The 19,887-nt window shown below is 52.9% G+C and overlaps 1 protein-coding gene across 1 annotated transcript in view; it reads right to left on the bottom strand.

The window, feature by feature from the left end:
• Nucleotides 1–4,943: 4,943 nt before the first annotated feature.
• Nucleotides 4,944–19,887, bottom strand: part of CDYL (chromodomain Y like) — a 96,479-nt gene continuing 81,535 nt past the window's right edge. The window contains exons 3-7 of the mRNA XM_052648347.1: nt 14,852–15,108; nt 13,570–13,742; nt 8,781–8,991; nt 7,163–7,306; nt 4,944–6,467 (exon numbers count right to left, since the gene is read on the bottom strand). Coding sequence (XP_052504307.1) covers nt 6,309–6,467; nt 7,163–7,306; nt 8,781–8,991; nt 13,570–13,742; nt 14,852–15,108 — 944 coding nt within the window. The 3' untranslated portion in view covers nt 4,944–6,308. The remainder of the gene's footprint in view (nt 6,468–7,162; nt 7,307–8,780; nt 8,992–13,569; nt 13,743–14,851; nt 15,109–19,887) is intronic.

Below are 19,887 nucleotides of genomic sequence, written 5' to 3'. Positions count from 1 at the left end.
GATTCGCGGACGTACGGTTACTCATAGTATCCCCTTACAGTTCTTTTTATTTCTGTAAGTCTGATTGTACTGTCTCCTGTCCCACTCCTAATATTAGTAATTGAGTGTTCTTCTTCCTTAATCAGTCTAATTTCTTAAAAAAACTAACATTCAGTCTCCTTGATTTTTCTCTGCGGTTTTAATATTCTCCATTTGACTTATTTTTGGTCTGATCTTTATTTCCTTCCTTCTGCTTTGCTTTGGGCTTAGTTTGCTTTTCTTTTTTCCAATTTCTTAAGGTGGATGTTATTGACTTGTCTATTTACTTGTCCACTTTTTAACATAGGTGTTATTACATAATTATAGTTTTCACTTTTACTTATCTCTAAATCTTTTCTACTTTCTCTTGTAAAAGTTTTTTCTTTGTGTAGGAATGTGATCTTTAAGGTCCACACATTTAATTTTCTCAATTTGTTATTGATATCTAATTTCATTCCATTGTGGTTGAAAAATACAGTTTGTATGACTTCAGTTCTTTTAAGTTCAGTTTTAGAATACAACATAGAATTTAGAAAAATAGGATTTAATATTAAAACTCATTAGAGCGTAACCTTTGTTTAGGAGAGGCACTTATTTAAAAAAAAAAACCTGTCACCCAAGGATGCAACATGGCTCTAAGATCATAAAGTCAATTTTTTTTTTTAAGATTGATTTATTTTTACCTTACCTTTTGGCTGTGGTGGGTCTGCGCATGTGGGCTTTCTCAGCTGCAGCGATTGAGGGCTGTGCCTCACTGTGGTCCGATTGTGTCTCACTGCAGTAGCTTCCCTTGTGGCGGGGCCTGGGCTCCGGGACCCGGGCTGGCGCGGCTGCAGGGCACAGGCTCAGTAGCTGTGGTGCACGGGCTTGGTGGCTCCAGGGCCTGGGGGAGCTTCCCGGATCAGGGGCCGCACAGCATTCCTTGTCTTGCAAGGTGGGTCCTTAACCACTGGACCACCAGGGGAGGCCTCCTTGCGTCCTTTTAACTCAGAAAACTTCAGGATTTCATTCCCACCAAAAAGCCCCTGTTAAACCAATGTTCACATCATCCAGTATCATTTCCACCAAGCAGATGTTTGCCGTTTGTCTGCATCTTCAGAGATGCCATCGTAATGTTCCCTGGAGGGTGGGGAGGAATTTCTTGAAATGTGTCCTTCCCCTGTTGCTAAGCAGTGAAGCTATTTTTATTTTTTTAATTCAGTTCAGTTCACTCAGTCGTGTCAAACTCTTTGCGACCCCATGGACTGCAGCACACCAGGCCTCCCTGTCCATCACCAACTCCTGGAGTTCACTCAGACTCGCGTCTCAAGTCGGTGATGCCACTTCATCCTCTGTCGTCCCCTTCTCCTCCTGCCTTCGATCTTTCCCAGAATCAGGGTCTTTTCAAATGAGTCAGCCCTTCACATCAGGTGGCCGAAGTATTGCAGTTTCAGCTTCACCATCAGTCCTTCCAATGAATATTTAGGACTGATCTCCTTTAGGATGGACTGGTTGGACCTCCTTGCAGTCCAAGGGACTCTCAAAAGTCTTCTCCAACACCCAGTTCAAAAGCATCAATTCTTCGGTGCTTAGCTTTCTTCACAGTCCAACTCTCACATCCATACATGACCACTGGAAAAACCATAGCCTTGACTAGACGGACCTTTGTTGGCAAAGTAATGTCTCTGCTTTTGAATATGCTGTCTAGAACTTTCCTTCCAAGGAGTAAGTGTCTTTTAATTTCATGGCTGCAGTCACCATTTGCAGTGATTTTGGAGCCCCCCAAAATAAAGTCTGACACTGTTTCCCCATCTATTTGCCATGAAGTGATGGGACCAGATGCCATGATCTTAGTTTTCTAAATGTTGAGCTTTAAGCCAACTTTTTCACTCTCCTCTTTCACTTTCAAGAGGTTCTTTAGTTTCTCTTCACTTTCTGCCATAAGGGTGGTGTCATCTGCATATCTGAGGTTATTGATATTTCTCCCGGCAATCTTGATTCCAGCTTGTGCTTCTTCCAGCCCAGTGTTTCTCATGATGTACTCTGCATATAAGTTAAATAAGCAGGGTGACAATATACAGCCTTGACGTCCTCCTTTTCCTATTTGGAACCAGTCTGTTGATCCATGTCCAGTTCTCACTGTTGCTTCCTGACCTGCATATAGGTTTCTCAAGAGGCAGGTCAGGCGGTCTGGTATTCCCATCTCTTTCAGAATTTTCCACAGTTTATTGTGATCCACACAAAGCCTTTGGCATAGTCCATAAAGCGGCACATGAGACCTTTAGCTGTGGCCCGTGCACCCTTAGCTGCGGCAGGTGGGAGTCTAGCTCCCCGACCAGGGATGAGCCCATGTCCCCTGCACTAGGAGCCGAGTCTTAGCCAGCGGACCAGCAGGGGCGTCCCGGCGAGGCGCGCTCTGACAGGTGTGGATTGATGCCTCACTGTGGCTTTGATCTGCACTTTCTGGTTAACAGCGTGGAGCATCTCCGTGCCGGCGTGTCTTCTTTGGTAAAGTGTCTATTCAGGTCTTCTGCCCACTTATTTTTAAAAAAACCTGGTTGGTTGTATTTTTGATATTGAGTTGTATGAACTTTCTATGTAGTGTAGGTATTAACCCCTGATTGATCATAATGTTTGCAAATAGTTTCTCCCACTCCTTTGGGTTTTTTTTTAAGTGGTTTTCTTCACTGTGCAGAAGCTTTTAATTAGGTCCCCATAAAACACCTATTTCTGAATCTGTCAAGGGCTTCTAGTACTGTGTTGAACACTAGTGATGAGTAGGCATCCTTTTCTTCTTCCTGGTATCAGAGAAAAGCTTACAGCTTTTTAACCGAGTGTGATGTTAACTATGGGCTTGTCACCTACGGCCTTTGTGATGCTGAGGATTGTTCCCTCTATAACCACTTTCTGGAGTTTTTTCATGGAATGGATGTTGAATTTTGTCAGCTGCTTTTCCTACACCTTTTGAGATGATCCGAGTTTTCATTCTTCAGTTTGTTAATGTGCTGCTTAATACTGATCTGCAGATATTGAAAAATGCTTGCATCCCTGAGATAAAACCCATTTGATCATGGTGTATTATTCTCTTAGTGTACTACTGGACTTGGTTTGGCAGTATTTCATTTAGGATTTTTGCATCTATGTTCATCAGTGATACTGGCCTATAATTTTCTTTCTTGTCCTATCTTTGGTTTTGGTATCAGGGTATTGGACTCGTAAGTTCCAAAGTGTTCCTTCTGCAATTTTGGGGGAATAGTTCAAGGACCGATGTTAACTGTTCTGTAAATGTTTGGGCGAATTTACTTGTGAACCCATTTAAGCCTGGACTTTATTTGGGAGACGACATTTAAGAATTTACTCTCATGGGGCTTCCCTGGCGGTTCCATGGTTAAGACTCCATGCTTCCCATGCAGGTGCATAAGTTTGATCCCTGGTTGGGGAACTCGGATCCTGCACACCACACAGCACGGCCAAAAAAAAAATATTAAATTTCCTTCATTGGTCTCCTCATATTTATCTTCTCCTGGAAGTTTGGAAGTTTTTCCCTTCAGTCTTAGAAGTTTGTATGTTGGAAGTTATCAACTTCTAGGTTGTTCGTCTACAGCTATATGGTATAGTATATGGCTATATAGTTTGTAGTATTCTCTTATCTCATTTATCTACAGTGTCAGTTAACTTCCTTTTCATTTTGTGGTTTTATTGATTTGGGCTTTTTTTCCCTTAATGAGTCTGGTTAAAGGTTTATGAATCTCATCTTTTCAAAGAACTAGCTTAGTTTCTTTTTTTTTTTTGCTCTGATCTTTCTTTCCTTATGTTAACTTAGGGTTGTTTTTTTTTTCTAGTTCTTGTAGGTGGAACGTTAGGTTGGGACTTCTCCTGTTCCTGAAGCTTGTATTGCTATGCACTTCCCCCAGCTGTTCCTGTGTGTTGTACAGATTTTCAGATAGTTGTGTTTATTCATTTGCAAGTGGGTAGAACTCGGGGCCCAGCTGGTCCCAGGACAGGTGCTAGCCTGCTGGTGAGCCCGCAGAGCTGTGGGTGCCCAGGGCTGGCATCTGCCTGCTGCTGGGTGAGGCTGGTCCTGAGGCTGAAGCAGGCTTGCTGCTCATGGGGGCTGGGCCTCTGGCTGCAGAGCCACAGGGGTCCCGGGGGTACGCCTGTGCACTGGTGTGTGGGGCCAGGTCCTAGGCCCTCAGGTGGGCAGGGCGCTGTCCAGGGGTGGCTGTGGCTTTGGCATGTGGGGCCGTATGGCCAGTGGCATCTCAGTCCTGGTGCCCACAGGCTGGTGGGTGAGGGAGGGGCTGGGTCCCAAAGCCAGTGAGCTGGAGGGGGATCTGAACGCACTGCCAGCACCAGGGTCTAGACAACTGCCAGTGTCCGTGCCCCAGGGTGAGCGCTGGGTGCCCCCCGCCCACCTCTCCAGGATCAGCAGGTAGGCCTGAGCCAGGCACCTTGCCAGTGACTGCTGCACAGACACCCGGACTCTGAGCCCAGCGCGGGGCTGACTCTGCTCCTTTAGGAGACTCTGACTGCGCTCCAGGGTGAGGGCTGCCCACGGAGGGGCAGAGGACCTGACAACGTTGTGACTGTCCCTCCTACACACTGACCGTTCTTTCTACCTGTAGTTGATGTTTCTGGAAGGTTCTGGGCTTTTTCACAGACGGTAGTTCTGCAGTTCTTGTTTTTGGCATGCCCGTGACGGGTGAGCTCAGGGTTTTTCTACAGCATCATGGCTGATGATCTTGAGAATGTTCATTATTACTATGCGTACCGAGGTCGCCTGGTGGATGGGTCCAGCTCCTTTCAACTGTACAAATGTGACATGCCTGCCTGTGCCTGTTACTTCACACAAAAAGTAAACGTGAGAAACTTTAGAAGTGAAGAAAGAATGAAGAGAAACATTTTAAATGTGTTAAGAAATATTAGTTTTATTTAACCAGTTTTCACAGCTGAATATTTATTCTATAAAAACTTTACAGATTGTACAGTTTATATATAGTTCAAACTACGGAACGAAAAAAGTAGGTCCCACAGATGCAAAAATACTGCACCAACCAATCCAAGTAAAGGCAGATTGACACTCTGTAAGCTCTCCGCGAGGCCGGGAGGTGGTCGGTTCTAAGTAGAAACTTCAAAACTGTACAAAAATAAGGTTTTGATTTTATTTCACTCTTCATACATTCAATATGATTGCAAGCTCAGAAGCCTGCCGGGGGGGACAGGCTTCTGGAATCGCCCCCACCCCTGGCGGGAATGCGGACGTCTATTTACACAGGGCACTCTCGGACAGCATCCTGAACTCGGTATATTGTGAAGACGTGAAAGCGGAGACCAAGACCATGAAACGTCGACGTAAGAAGGTAGTTCTCTTAAAAAGGAGTTTCTGCATTTAATAGTGTGCCAGAAGAATCTTAACTTATTAAATAAAATATATTCTAAGTGAACCTAAAAATTACACTTTATAAACATAAAAATACCTTTTATTTTTGGTGTAATACATCGATCATATCTGCAAATAGAAAACCAAAAACGGTGTATAAAGTAGTAGTTCTCACCCAGCAACAAGAAGCACTTGTGTAGTTATTTTTCAAAAAGGTCAGAAAAACTAATTACAAACCTGCTAAGATTAACTTACAACTTAAGATACCATACTGAAGCTAGTCAGTGATTCACTAATACTGCAAAACAAGCTTTCCCCTAGAGAGAGTGGTTTCTTCCTGTTAACTGGGTAAGAATCAGACATTTAAAAAAGAAGGAAGAATCAGTTGATAATCTCAGCATGAATCCTAGGTGTATTTTACTTCAGGGGTATATTCATCAGTGGGTGTTTAATCAGAAATATCATAAAAGATAAGTCTTCCATTTGATTTAGAATTTTCTATCTCTGAGGCTCTGGACCTCTTAGAGATAAGGGCATATCTCGTATCTTTCCATATTTCTATTTGGGGTGGGGAATGGCGAGGCTGGCTAACACCTCTTTCTTTTCTTCTAGCAGGAGGAAAAAAACAAGGAAAACAAACATTTTTTCTGACACCCAAACCAAGAAAACACGCTTTATACAGTACTAGCTGAAGATAACAAAATTTAGAGCCTCAAAGAGCAACCCAGAGCTCACCTTTATACTTCTACACTTGTGTGTGTATTAAGTATAAAAGAATGACGTTTGGACAAAGGAGTTTTGTAGTTATTTATTTTAAAGTTACAGTACTTAAAAACTCCTTGGCAATAAATAGCTTGGCTGTCTCAAGTCCTGCTTCCCAGCGGGCGCTCCGGGCGAGCCTGGCCCGGCGGTGAGGTCGGTGGCCCGGCCGTCAGAACTCGTCAATCTTCCTCTGCAGGTACTTCAGCATGGAGTCCATGCCCTGTGCCGAGCCCCAGATCTTCTTCAGCACCTCGCACTCCCGCTCGTTGGCCTGCTCCAGCTCCAGCCTCATGTTGCAGCGCACAAGGGCCTTGGATTCCTCAAGCACCTGTGCCAGACGACAAGCAGGAAGTGAGCGGGGACTGTGGCTGCAAGCGCTGGCGCCTCGCGGCCCCTACGCTTCTGGAAGCAGATACTAGACCCGAGGAGCCACCTGGCAAGAGGAGGACCAAACGCCTTCTCCTAATGCGCGCCAGGCCTGGTGAGTGTGTGACACACATTTCACCCACTGTGGGTACGGGGCCAACTTGACTTCAAAGGGCTGTTAAGCTATTTCTTGACAGCCATGCTCTCCCACACCCTGGTCCTGCCCTGGCAGCAATGATGCCCACTCCTGGGAGGCTCGCTGAGAAAGCCCACTGAGGGGACTTCTAACCAGAACTTACTCTCTGTAATGGGTTGTTGTGATGTCTGGGACAGTTTACAAGGGAGCTGTGTCAGTTAATAGGAAATAACGTTTCACCCTGTCATTTGCTAAATGCACTTTAGTAAGTGCTGGATATATGCCAACAAAACACAAACCTACGTTCACTGAGGGGAGAAAATGTGTGGAGAAATGCAAGGCTTTGGAAACGGTAAAGAATTTAGCAAGAATGCTTTTTGTACACCTCCACGGGACGTTTCTCAGCACCTACGTCTGTCTAACTGCGCTCCCTTAGCTCCTGCTGTGTGCAGAGGCCCAGCCTCGGCGTCTGGCTCTGTGTGCACCCTGCAGAGAAAGGGTGGAACAGGAGCTGGACGTACGACAGGGTTGCAGGAGGCGAGCTCCTTGATGCGGACCATGACTTCCTGGGTGAAGGTCCCAGGCCAGAACACCTGGGAGACCAGCCCTTTGCCGCACGCCTCCTGTGCCGTTAGCTTCCGCCCGCTGAGCAGCATTTCATTAGCCTGGAAGGAAGAAGAGCAGAGGCCGTGTGAGCTGCGGGGAGAGGCGGCAGGGAGACCCAGCCTGGAAACTCTCCACTCCGAGTTCAGATGGTGCCCAAGGGTGAAGCAAGCACCGTGGGGAGTGGCCCACTGGCCAGGGACTCTTACTGAATCTAAGAGGTTCATGTAGAGCAGAACCACACAGACTAACCCAGAAATCTACAGTCTATCTGCTGTAGATCCGAAGCTGCAGCGACACGCGGCTCTGGGGGCAGGCCTGGGTGAGGGGGGGCAGGGAGCTGAGCCAGGGAGGCAGGGGGCGCCCACCACGCGAGGGGCAGCAGACACAGCGAGGCCTCCAGCTGGACATGTGGGTGGGGTCTCGGGCGGCACCAGGCAGAGAGGCCCTCCAGGGGCAATGGGGGTCAGGTCCCCACAGGCTGGGACCCAGGGGGCAGGTGTGGCTGCCCCTCCCGAAGACACGTCTCTCCTCACAGCTCTGGGCGTGGCGGGTCCCTCGGGCCTCGGATCCATGACCACTGCCCAGGGAGGTGGGTGCCCGGGAACCCTGCAGTCCTACCTCGCTGCCCACGGCCAAGGGCAACAACCAGTGTCCCCCTGCCTCACCAGGATGGCCCCCGAGGCCCACAGCGGGCAGCCAGGTAGGGGGAGATGGGTCATCCATTTCCTGCCCCTTTTTCCACCTACTAATTTTAACGTCTGGTGGTGCTTCCTGCCTGAGGCCGCCTCTGTGTCTTTCCCAGGCAGGGGGAGGCAAGTTCTGAACCCAGAGGAGCGGCCGTCCCCGTCCCTGGCTGCCCAGCTGCCAGAAGCCATCAGGACAGCTGCCTGGACCCCCAGGGACTCTGTCAAAGGGCAAAGCTGGAGCCTGCACTCAGCAATGACACACAAAGCCACCAGCCACTCTGGTCCACGGCGGGTGCCCCGGAGCTCCTCGTGGGGTCAGGGGCTGCCTCACAGCTTCGGTAGCCCCCCGCCTGCCTCCGCCTCCTGCCCTGGCTCCAGGAGCGAGGACCGCAACACATCCTTTCCAGAGGTACAGAGCTACAGCCCAGACTCCTGGTGCGGCGGGTCACGCGGCAGAGCAATTCTGTGCGGAAGCACCTGGCAACTCGGCCCGAGGCAGCCCTCAGAAGTGCAGCTGCCAGGCTATCAGGTCAAGGCCCTTTCCACTGCAAAGTCTCGGTGGTTTGGGTTACAGACCAGGTATTCACTCCTGGGGAGGATCAGCGTTAATTATGCAGACATGGAGGTGCCTCATGGAAGGAGGGCCTCTAGGAAATAATGCCAAACAGTGTCAATAAACATGCTATGAACCAAAGCATGACAACTTCCCACGGGTTCACGAATGAGGACAAGAGCTGGACGACACGAGTGTCCGATGGGAACTGCCCAGAGGGACACCTGTACACGGTTAAGAGCAGCAGCAACCAAGGACGGTTCCCAGGACGCCGTGTTGACAAGAGGTACTCACAGATGCTCCTCCCATGATCCTGGGGAACATCACGGTGGAACAGCCGTCTGGACTCTGCCCGAAGGTGGTGTAGGGCGTCTGGAACCACGCCTTTTCATTGGCCCAGACCACGTCACAGAGAGGCAGGATGGATGCTCCTAGCCCAATGGCCGGGCCATTCACGGCTACGATAATAGGTTTCTTGAACTGAATGAAGGTGTTCACAAAGTTTCTAAAACAGAAGGCAAATGGGGGACTACTCAAAACACTGCAAATGTGGGCAACAGAAAGAAATCTACTTGTATGGAATTCAGTACATTAAGACGTCAAGGCCATGTGCGTTGACTGTAACTGGCGGTTCTGACGGCCTTCTGGCTGCAAAGGGCCCTGGCTTGTACCGCTGTGCTGCAAAGGCTGAGCGGCGTCCCAGAGGCTGGGCAGGCAGCTGTCGCTACAGGACCCACGCGAATTCCCAGGGAGCGGCACAGCAGAGGGCGCTCTCAGCTTGGGCTCCAGGAACCCTGTCTTCCCCTGATGACAGGGGGGAGCCCAGGAAACCTGAAAGGCTGCAAACCAGTCCAGCAGCTCTCCCGCAGGAAAGAGGGTGCGGGGCCACACAGACAGCCTGGGATCAGGCAGGAGCCTCAGGGCCTGAGTCTGGACTTGGTCTGTGACTTCAGACAGCTCACTGATAAACTGAAAACACAGGCATTCCTGAGTTTATATGGACCGGACGGAGTGATTCAGACACAGAGACGAGATGCTCAGCGGCTGGTGTAAGACCCAACAGAGCATCCCCCAGCCTGACACACGTCTGCACAGCACCTCCCGCCACTCGCGACAACCATAGAGCAGGCCTCCCAGGGGGCCTGGGCCCCTCACACAGGGGGTGAGGGTCTCAGCCCAGACAACGCCACTGGCCTCTGTTTTAGGATCAGGCTGGAAAGATGGGCTGCTCTTCAGTTTAGGGCCGGAATCTTAACTGCATTCAGAGGCTGCGTCTCGTGAAGACTGAACACAGTGAAGGGAAGGACAAATACACTGGAAATGAATACAAGATAATCCTTCAAGGCTGTCTGAGCTCTAGCTCAGAAGGACAGAATTCCAGATCCTCAGTCTGGGTGCTACTCCCTACAATTCAGCAATTTAGTCTGTTCAGATGGGCTCTGAAAGTCACGACTTAGCGTGCAGTCTCCCCTCCTCCGCAGACACAAACATGAGGGGCCATGGATTTCTGGCAGGATGAGGCGTGGCGGGGTGGGTGGGTGTGTATACAGTGGGGAGAGGGGCCCTCAGTGTTTGGCAGCTGCACAACTCACTCGGGGGACTGTTCTCCAAGGCCTCTGGAGTCAGCCCTCAGCCCACTCAGGGTCCCTGGAGGTTGGGGGGATTGAGAATTAACTCATGCCAATGAATGAGAGCGTGGGGTCCTGTCAGGACGATCACCCTGGGATTCAAGGACACAAAGAGAGCCAGATAACCTCTAAAATAGGTCCTTGAAATAATCCCAGACCATCTCCATGAAGCTATTCAGTTCTGCCACCTTCTGAGGATTCTAGATCAACAACCCGTGACGGAAATGCATCGTCTATGCTCAGTTACAGACGACTGTCAACAAAGCAACTGCCAAACTGTAACCCTGACTTAAAGCAGACATCTTCCCCAAGTGGCCCTGCATTCAGCTGCTCCTATGAACGCGGGCAAAGTGGAGACGGTTCCAATACTCATGACTGGAAGCCACGGACAGGGACGGTAGCTTCACAAGAAAGAGGGGATCAAACCAGTGTAACAATAAAGATTCTAGAGAGCAATGGTAGAATCTTGTACTGCAAGGAGATCAGTCCTGAATATCCACTGGAAGGACTGATGCTGCAGCGGAAACTCCAGTACTTTGGCCACCTGAGGAGAAGAGCTGACTCACTGGAAAAGACCCTGATGCTGGGGAAGATTGAGGGCAGGAGGAGAAGGGGACGACAGAGGATGAGATGGCTGGATGGCATCACTGACTCGATGGACATGAGTTTGGGTAAACTCCGGGAGTTGGTGATGGACCGGGAGGCCTGGCGTGCTGTGATTCATGGGGTCGCAAAGAGTCGGACTCGACTGAGTGACTGACGGAGAAATGGTTAAGGGAAGGGATTACTCTCCACGCAGCACTAACCCTTCTCGTGTTGTATGTTCAGAGAAATGTTTGGAGCTGAACTCCCCCCCAAGAAGATGAGTCTTCTTTTCCTCTTGCTTGGGGTGATGGCCTGCTCTGCACCCGGGGCCCCTCCCGGGAGCAGCATGAGCGGGCCAGCTGGCCCGGGAACGGACACCATCGCTTCTCGTGCTAGGGACTCATGCCAGAGCGAGCACGGTCCGCAGAGAAATCCGTTTCATGTTAGAAACAAACAAAAGCTGCCAGACAGAAGTTCACACAACTGCTTTTCTGTCCAGTAGAGACACGAGGGCTCAGCCCCGCGCTGCCAGAGGTGGGAGCTGCCTCTGGGCCCTGGACGCTCGGGACCGCCTGCCTGCTGCTTTGGGGGGTGTAAAGCAAGCGTACTTTAAACCTTAAAATAAAACTGCATGAGCACTCAGATGTGTCCCATACAACACACTGAATTTAAACGTCAGCTTCCTCTCAGTTGAGTGAAAGGCTATGCTGGGAACAGTGGGAAGGAGAGAGATTATATTTGCCACAAAGTTCACTTTTTAGTGAAAGTGAAGTCGCTCTTTGAGACCCCATGGACTGTAGCCTACCAGGCTCCTTGGTCAATGGAATTTTCCAGGCATGAATACTCTGGATTGCCATTCCCTTCTCCAGAGGATCTTCCCGACCCAGAGATTGAACCTGGGTCTCCTGCATTGCAGGCAGATTCTTTACCGTTTGAGCTATAGGCAAGACCTTTAAAGCTTAAAAAGACCATTCAACAAAATCAAAATATCCATTCTTTTGGAGAATATCTGCCATCCCACAGACCTCACCAAAAAGTTAAAAAACCACCTACAAACGGTAAGCCTCAGAAATGCTTCGGGGAAACGGGAACTGAGCTATCCAGGGCCGGTTTCCTGCCTCTCTCAGCCGAGCTCCCCTGCACGAGTGCGTCTGGGCCGGGACTGAATGCGACAAGGTCAGGGTCAAGGGCTCGTTTCCTCATGGGCTCTGCTCCCTCCTCAAGCCTCGGCTCCTCCTGGTCCCCCGGACTCCAAGAGCCTAACGCTATAAATTGATTGCTAATAACTTTATCACTCGTGTGCTGAATATTTTTATCACAGTTAATCTGCAAACTGGCTACCAGCAAAAATCCCAGCCAGGGTTAGCCCTACAGAAACGTGAGAAGCTCACAGTCTATGCCTGTTCCTATTTCCTACCTTCCTTTTCAAAACTCACGGTGGTGCTGTTCTCTGCCCAAAGATTTAAGGAATTTGAGGCAGGACACCACAGAACCAAACAAACAAGAAATATGCCCAGTAACAGCTTTGCGCGTATAAACCAACTTCACACACAAAGCAAGAATTTCAGTGCAGATGAGCCAAGGTAAAGGGTAAGTCGATCAGCATCAACAGGACTTCACACCGAGCTGGGGGCTCAGACGGTAAAGCGTCTGCCTGCCGTGCGGGGGGCCCAGGTTCGGTCCCTGGGTTGGGAAGAGCCGCTGGAGAAGGAAATGGCAACCCACTCCAGTAACCTTGCCTGGAAAATCCCATGGACTGAGAAGCCTGGTGGGCTACAGTCCATGGGGTCGCAAAGAGTTGGACACGACTGAGCAACTTCACTTCACACCAACAAAACACATCATGTAGACAAAAACTGAGTGGATTTTCCTAAAGCAAGATTTGGCATTTCCCTACAAGACCAATCCAGCTTTTTGTGGGGCGTGCTGGAGTCTCAGAAATGGAATGGGTCGCTGAAGAAAACAAGCATTTAAAGCACCTGGGGTTCAACACACGAGACGGTGCTGATTTTTCTTCCTCAGCTCTGTCTGATCCCAATAATACAAGCCTGTGCCACGGTCAAGGGCAACCCTGTCCGGGGTGGGGCGCGGGAGGCACAGGGGGTGCCTCAGGGAGCCGTGTAAGGGCAGGGCGGGGGGCTGGAACTGAGGCAGACAAACCAGCTCCCAAATCACACCGTCAGGTGGAAATTCACTGTGATCTCAGGGAAAACATGCAGCCACCACCTGAGGCAAAAGTGTCTGCATCTTAAAAAGAACACTCAGTCCAGTTGCTTGGTCGTGTCTGACTCTCTGTGACCCCGTGGGCTGCAGCACTCCAGGCCTCCCTGTCCATCCCCAACTCCTAGAGTTCACTCAAACTCATGTCCATTGAGTTGGACTCTTCTTGTGTGACGTTATAGAACTAGCGTGTCGTAAAGCCTAGTTGACTGATTGCGGAGTTGGCCAAATGTAAGTTACCACGTGAAGGAGAGGGCGTCTGTACTCCAGGACTGCAAGCCCTGAACACATGGTGGACACTCCAGCATGTGCTACCCTGGGCTCTCCCCCCAGACCCCACCCCCCTCCAACACGTGCTGGGCTCGAGCCAGCCTTGACATTGGTTACCTGCTCGCGGCAAGCTGCCCACAGGATAGACAGAGATGTATTAACTCTTGCTGGCAGCGGGTCTCAGAGTAGGAGACCCATCATGGGGTCTGGTTCACGCCGGTGACCTCGCGGACCAGGGTGCGTACCTAATGGCCTCAGCCATCCTCCGGGGAGGAGACCCCTCATCCCACTCATCACTCATCTCTCATCTCAGGGGAGGAGACCCCCAGCAGCAGGGAGGGTCGGGCTCAGCCGGCCGCCCCGTGGACAGGGGTGCGTACCTGATGGCCTCGGCCATCCTGGCGCTCTCCCGCTTGCGGTCGTCCGTCAGGCGCCGGATGAAGTAGATGAAGTCCAGGCCGCAGCAGAAGACGCTGCCCACGGCGCTGAGCAGCACCAGCTTGCTGTCGTCGGCCGCGGCCGTGCTCAGCGCGCTCTGCAGCTCCTTCATCACCTGAAAGGCACCCAAGAGCGTCTCCTCACTGCACCATCCCAACTGGATTCACCGGAAACGGGTTCACCGCCTGACACTGCTGCCCCCGTCTACCGAACGGCTCGCAATTTCCTTCTTTTCTGAAGCCGGGGGTGGGGAACAGTGGGGACCGAGTGTCATCACAGAGCCCGTCGGGAACGGAGTGTAACTCGGGGGACGTGTGCATCTGAGTCGCTACGCAGCGCTGTGCTCGTGGCTCCGGGCGGGCGAGCTCTGCTCTATCCTCTTGGCATTTCTACCGTTTGGACAGCAGGTGGCACATGCAGCCAGTTCAAAGCAGCTGCTGGTTTGGTCCTGCTTTGTTTTCTGACACCAGACTCCCATTCTTGGGACGGAAACCTTAAGTTTGGTGCCCAAGTGCAGTAGGAGGAAGCACAGCATGGAGGCATTTTCAGTGGGCACAAATCATTTAAAATGGTCCCTGCGAAGCATTTACAAACACCAACGTTCTAACAAGGTGCTGGGACCAGCCCGGACCTGGTGTCCCCTGACCACTGGCCAACACCCAAGCTTTCACCTGGAGAAAGCCTGACCTACCATCCACAAGTGGGACATGAACTATCAGAACTTACAATTTTAAGCATGAAATAGCTCAGGTTCAAACAGCTCTGATTTTAGGTAAGTCACAGAACTAAGCTTTTGAGCCTCTGGGAGCACCCGTCTCCCTCACCCCCTGGAAGCTACTTAACGACCAGCAATAACCGTGTAGGAATCACCGCAGCTAAAGCTCCATTCCACGTGGAGCTGGAGGCTGACAGGAAGGAAGGTGGGGTGAGTTTCTGGAGGGCTGGACCCCGGGGGGCCTTAACCTCACCTGAACCGAGAGCTCTGGGAGCCCAAGGTGGGGGCGTGAGCACACACCTCACATGTGATTTCAGGGAGGCCCACCCCCTGACCCGGGTGGATGGGGGGCTCTTGGCCAGGAGGCAGGGGCTTGGGGGACCCTGCCCTTCCTGCTCGTAGCTGGACCCGGCCTGGGGCGGGCGGGTGGGGTGGAGTGCCCAGGGGAACGGGGGCTTGGCCTGCGGGCCCGGAGACGGCGGCCCCACGGCCCCCGCAGCAGCGCTCACCTCCGGGTTGAGTGAGTTGTTCTCGGACGACTTGGTGGACAGCAGGATGTGGGTGAAGCCGTCCTGCTTCCGGACCACGATGTCCCGGTACCTGTAGGCACTCTCTGTCTGCCGCACGCTGAAGCGCAGCCGCTTGTCAAAAGGCTGGTCTCGCCTGTCCTCGATGAACTTCCTCTTCCCGGCCGTCACACCCGTGACCGACGTCTGCAGGGTGGTGGTCCCGTTGGCCGTCAGCGCATCCATGAACGGAGAGGTGCCTGTGGGAGCCCAGGAGCACAGCAGTGAGCACCCACCCCCAGCCTGCCCTCGACCCAGGGCTGACCGACAGTCCCAGAAGGTTAGAGACCAGAACCTCTGCAGAGCCTGCTTTCAAAGGGGCCTGCTGTCCTCGCACGTCTGACAGGAAGGAGCTTGCCCTCAGCCTTCCCTCCTAACAAAGAAAGATGGCGAGGAACAAGCTGGGGGGAAGCTGCAGGACTTGTCTTTCGAAGAACGGAACTCAACGAGAACAGAGAACATGTCCTGGGCGCAAGAAGTTGAAAGAAAAAAGGAAACGGATTCAAAGAAATATTACTAGAGCCAAGGCCGTCTGGCACTGAGCCGAGACTGCTTCCGGGTGAGGGTCCCCTCGGACAGGCGTGTGAAGCAGCCCCCGGCTCCTGCAGGCCCACGGCCCCCGCGCCGCCTGGGGCTCTTGCACGGGAGGTCTGGGCCTCTGTCCACAGTCCTGGTTCCACTGCATTTTCAAAGAGCCTCCTAGATGGCTGGAGACAGCGTCCCCTTCCCGCCACCCAGAAGGCCCGCCCCGCTTAGACTCCTCACTCCCAGTGCAGGGCGCCCAGGTTCGATCCCTGGTCAGGGAACGAGAGCCCACACACTGCAACCAAGACCCGGCGCAGCAAAAGGGGTCATTTTTGAAACAAGAGTTCAAACGTTACGGCAAGCAGTTATCTTCCTACTGGTGTGAACTGTCTGAGTATCATCTAACCTTGTAATAAATGTGCTAGAGCCTTGGGCGGAGGAAGGAAGGGAAAGAAACCTAAGACAGCTGGGTGAGGCTTTGCTAACTCGACGAGTGAGAGGTTCTCTGAGAAGAACATGATGAATTGCGAGTCAGATGTTTCCTGTAACGTGAAAGGGAGCTGGAGCCGCTGGAGGACTGGTGAGTGGACGCTCAGAAGTCAGATCATCCCCTTGCTGAAACAGACAGACTCTCATTCAGCTGCTGGGACTGGAGATTTCTGAAGTTAAAACCAGATTCACTCTGGGGAAAATCTGGGAGCGGTGATACGTATACGGTACAAGAATAAAAAACCGCGTGGTGAAAGGCCCCGCCGTCAGCCAGGGACCCATCACCATCCCAGCCGTGGAGTCTGGTTCCCAGGTCTCCTCAGGGACAGGCTCCACACACAGCAGCAAGTGCTACGCGAGCGCCGCCCTCCCATCTGCCGCGGACAGACCCGCAGTGACGCACGAGCCCCAGCGTCCTGCCTCGCTCGCCCGCACCCGACGGCATCTCAGGCGCCGGCGTCCACCCTCAGCTCAGCCTCCCTGCGCTTTTCTGAGGCTGCTCAGCAGTCCCCTGCACGGATGGTCTGTAGTGCTTTTCACCAGCGACCCTCGGATGTTACCGCTGAAGCCGCAGCGCATACCCGGGGCTGTGCTGTGCCTTCCAACGTGCCGGCGAACCTGCAGGGTCAGCTGCTGACGCACTCAGAAGCCGAGTACTTCTAACGGGAGAGTGTTTGACCAGCGGTCACTAGCGAGGGGGCACTGCTGGGGTCTTACCGAGGAAGCTGTCAGGTACCCTTCTGTTTTAACCTTCAGCCTATCCTGCACTTGTTACAGTGCAGTTTTAAGGGGCGTGAGTGCTGGGGGCGAGCTGACGGAAGGGAGGCGAGTGGACGGCGCGGGCGCCACACCACCCAGAGGGGCGGGCGCCCACGGCTCACCCGTGCAGGGGGCACAGCAGCCAGGCTGTCAGGACCCGAGCTGTTAACTGGCGCAGGGCCGGCCCGCCCACCCCACCCTGCTCCGCACGTCTCCAAGGGCCCCCTGGAGACCCCTGTCCACAGAGGCGGGACTTTCAGGCTACAGGTCCACCAGCCTGGACACGCGAGCTTGGCAGCAAGCTCTGCACCTCTGAGGCAGCAGGTCCCACAGAGCTCTCCGTGGTTCTGCACGTTCAGACATGGACTCCTGCTGGCTTGTGTGACCAGCCCTGCTGAACTGGCCTTCACCTCCCTGTTGACACCCTGCTGGCTCTCGGTGGACATCACAGGCCCTGCAATCTCGCCAGGGGCTTGAGCGCCCTCCACCCCAGGGACCCTCTGCTGCCCACCCCTAGGGCCTCGTGGCTGTGCCCTCTTTGGGTGGAGAAGTGCTCACAGCAGGGCTGACCTTGGGCGCAGAGGCGCCAGCCCGGGGCCACCTCCCTCTTGACATCTGTGCCCGGCCTGCGCTCCCCTGGGGCCTCTGGACTCGCTCTTCCCTCTGCCTGGAACGTTCTGGGCCTGGAGTTCTGACAGCTGCTTTCTTCTGCTCATCTCAACGGCAGCTGCACCGCCGCTTCCTCTTGGACCCATGTCCACGGCCCCTCCTGGCACCATCCACGTGCCAGCCCATTCTGGTGTTTCCAGTCCTCACCCCAGCTCTGTCTCATCTGACTCTTACTAACAAATCGTGGCTGGATGCCGCCAAGCTCCTGAGGGCAGGGTCCCCTCTATCGAGCTCACTGATGCGGCCCCAGTGCTCAGGACACGTGGTCACCACTGACCGAACAAACAAGCGGAGGGAACCCCAACACCCCTCAGCCAGCCCCCTCCGCTCTGAGGGCAGGGTCTGAGGGCCACCTGGCGTCAGGACAAGCGGGGACCGGAAAGCCGCACCGCAGAGCAGAAGCCGAGGCTCAGGACTCAGTGAAGAGGCAGACGCCGAGACCCGGGCAGAGCTGCTCCCACGGCATAGACCGTGCGACACGCGGCCCGCCTCAGACCTGAGTCCCGACTGACGGAGATGCAGGAGCCGACAGCTCCTGGGGGGGCCGGCGCCGAAACCACCAGCCACTTTCCTAGGAGGCACTGGCGTGAAGTCCAGCCAGGAAAACCCACATTTTAGTGTTGCCCCTGAAAAAAGTTTTATTTTAAAACATCCTAAGGGCAAAAGAGATACTCTCAAACAGGTACTGCTGACCTGTTAAAATTCACTGCTTCAGAAAGTGTATTTCAAAAATGAAACGTGCTCCAACCATAAGAGAATCAGTCTCTGGATTTCCTCACTGGCCCACGAGACCCAGAAAACGGAACAAAACCCACCACACGACCGGTTCAGACAGCGGACTCTGGGCAGCGAGGACCGAGGTGGACACAGTGAGCCCGCTGACTCACCAGCCATCTGCCTGGAGGCTGCGTCCACGCTACGGGCAAAGGCTGACCCGGCGCGCAGACGGGAGGCGAGGCGGCCCAGGCGGCCGGAAGAAGAGGAGGGCCTGGGCGTCTCGGACAGTCGCGGCCATCCCTCTCTGTGATCTAAAGCCAGAGAGCCGGCAACAGAGTCGACAGAACCCTCAGCCCTCCTTTACCGAGTCTGACTTTTCAAAACGCTGTTAGCTACACTCTCACTGCACCCAGTCCTATCTAACAATATAAAAGCCTATCATTTTATTCCGATTAGGTAATCTGCATGCTGAATTCATGGAGAGAAAACTTTTCAAGTGACCATGAACTAAAGGTAGGCAGGCTTTAAGCCTTCTCACCGCTTGCTTCCACAACACGTGCAAGGAGCCCTTTATCAATCACTGTACACGGCTCCCCTCCAGCTCCTTCCCTTTCGGTCCCGGCCCACGGGGCTCTCCGGATTTACGGTTCACAGGCTGGCTCTGGGCGGTCTTCACAGGGGACACTGACACACAGCAGGTGCTGCTCGAAGGCTTGCTGCAACCTGACTGGTCCATCAGGAACAATCTGAGCACCCGTGCACCCAACGCCCATCGTGAGAAAGCTTGGGCTGCACTTCCTGGTTCCAACTCAGTGTGCCCCCCGCCCCCAAGCTGAGCCCCCTGGGCCCTCGCCAGCTCTGGGCCGTAAGAACCGACTCCTCGGAGCAGGAGGGTAACCAGCACAGTCGGGACACACGTTACAGATGAACACGCCTGAGCACGGAGTGCGCAGCACCGCGTCCGGGAGCCTCCCGCCTTCTCAACAGCATCACCGGCGTCTCCCTCCCCCTGGCTGGTACCACCCTGGGAGGCGGGTGGCTGGAGGGGAGAGAAGGACGCCTGTCCTGACCGGTGGCTAGAGATGCGTGGGGTCTCGGCTGCCCTGCACGCCCACATCGCGTCCGGCACCTCCACCCTGCTCTGTCTGCTCCGTGTCGAGTTTTTCTCCTCTTGCTTGACCCTCGTCAGCCTCACCACGTCTCTGCCTTCTAGTCTGGATAACTAGCTGTGTTAGCTGTAGTCAGCTCACACACTCACTGCCTGTGTCCAACTCCAAGGCCCCAACAGTGGGCCTCCAACCTTTCATAAAAGTACCTCTCCTACAAAATGAGAAACTTTAAAACGTCAACTTAAATAAAAACACCTCAGGTGAATACTCCGGTTTTTCTGTAAGCCGTGTCTCTCTCGTGTCTCTGACATCCCCTCTTGGGAATCAATCAGGTACCACCACATGCTCCAGGATGCAGGCAGGACCACTTGCATCCCCGCTTCCTGAGATGCACTGGAGCCATACTGAGCCTGGGGGGCTCCGAAACTTTGTACTGAGGAGCCACGCGCACACAGCATCTGTACGCAATTAACTCATTATCTTTAAAGAGGAAAAGAACACCAAAGGATGGAGGGTGCAAAAAAGTGGCTGTAGTGTATGAAGCACACACAGAATTCCTTGAAATGACTAAACAGCTCATGAATGCCAGAGATACATGAAGGCAGGTAAATGGAAAACAGTGAAGTGGATTAGTTAAAAGTCTACGAGTATCAGAATTAAGAATCATTCTGAAAACCGACGGCAAAACCGACACAAGCTGTGACGTCTTCA

Source organism: Budorcas taxicolor, chromosome 11, assembly GCF_023091745.1.
Source record: "Budorcas taxicolor isolate Tak-1 chromosome 11, Takin1.1, whole genome shotgun sequence".
Taxonomy (NCBI): Eukaryota; Metazoa; Chordata; class Mammalia; order Artiodactyla; family Bovidae; genus Budorcas; species Budorcas taxicolor.
This window is presented reverse-complemented; position numbering and strand designations above follow the sequence as displayed.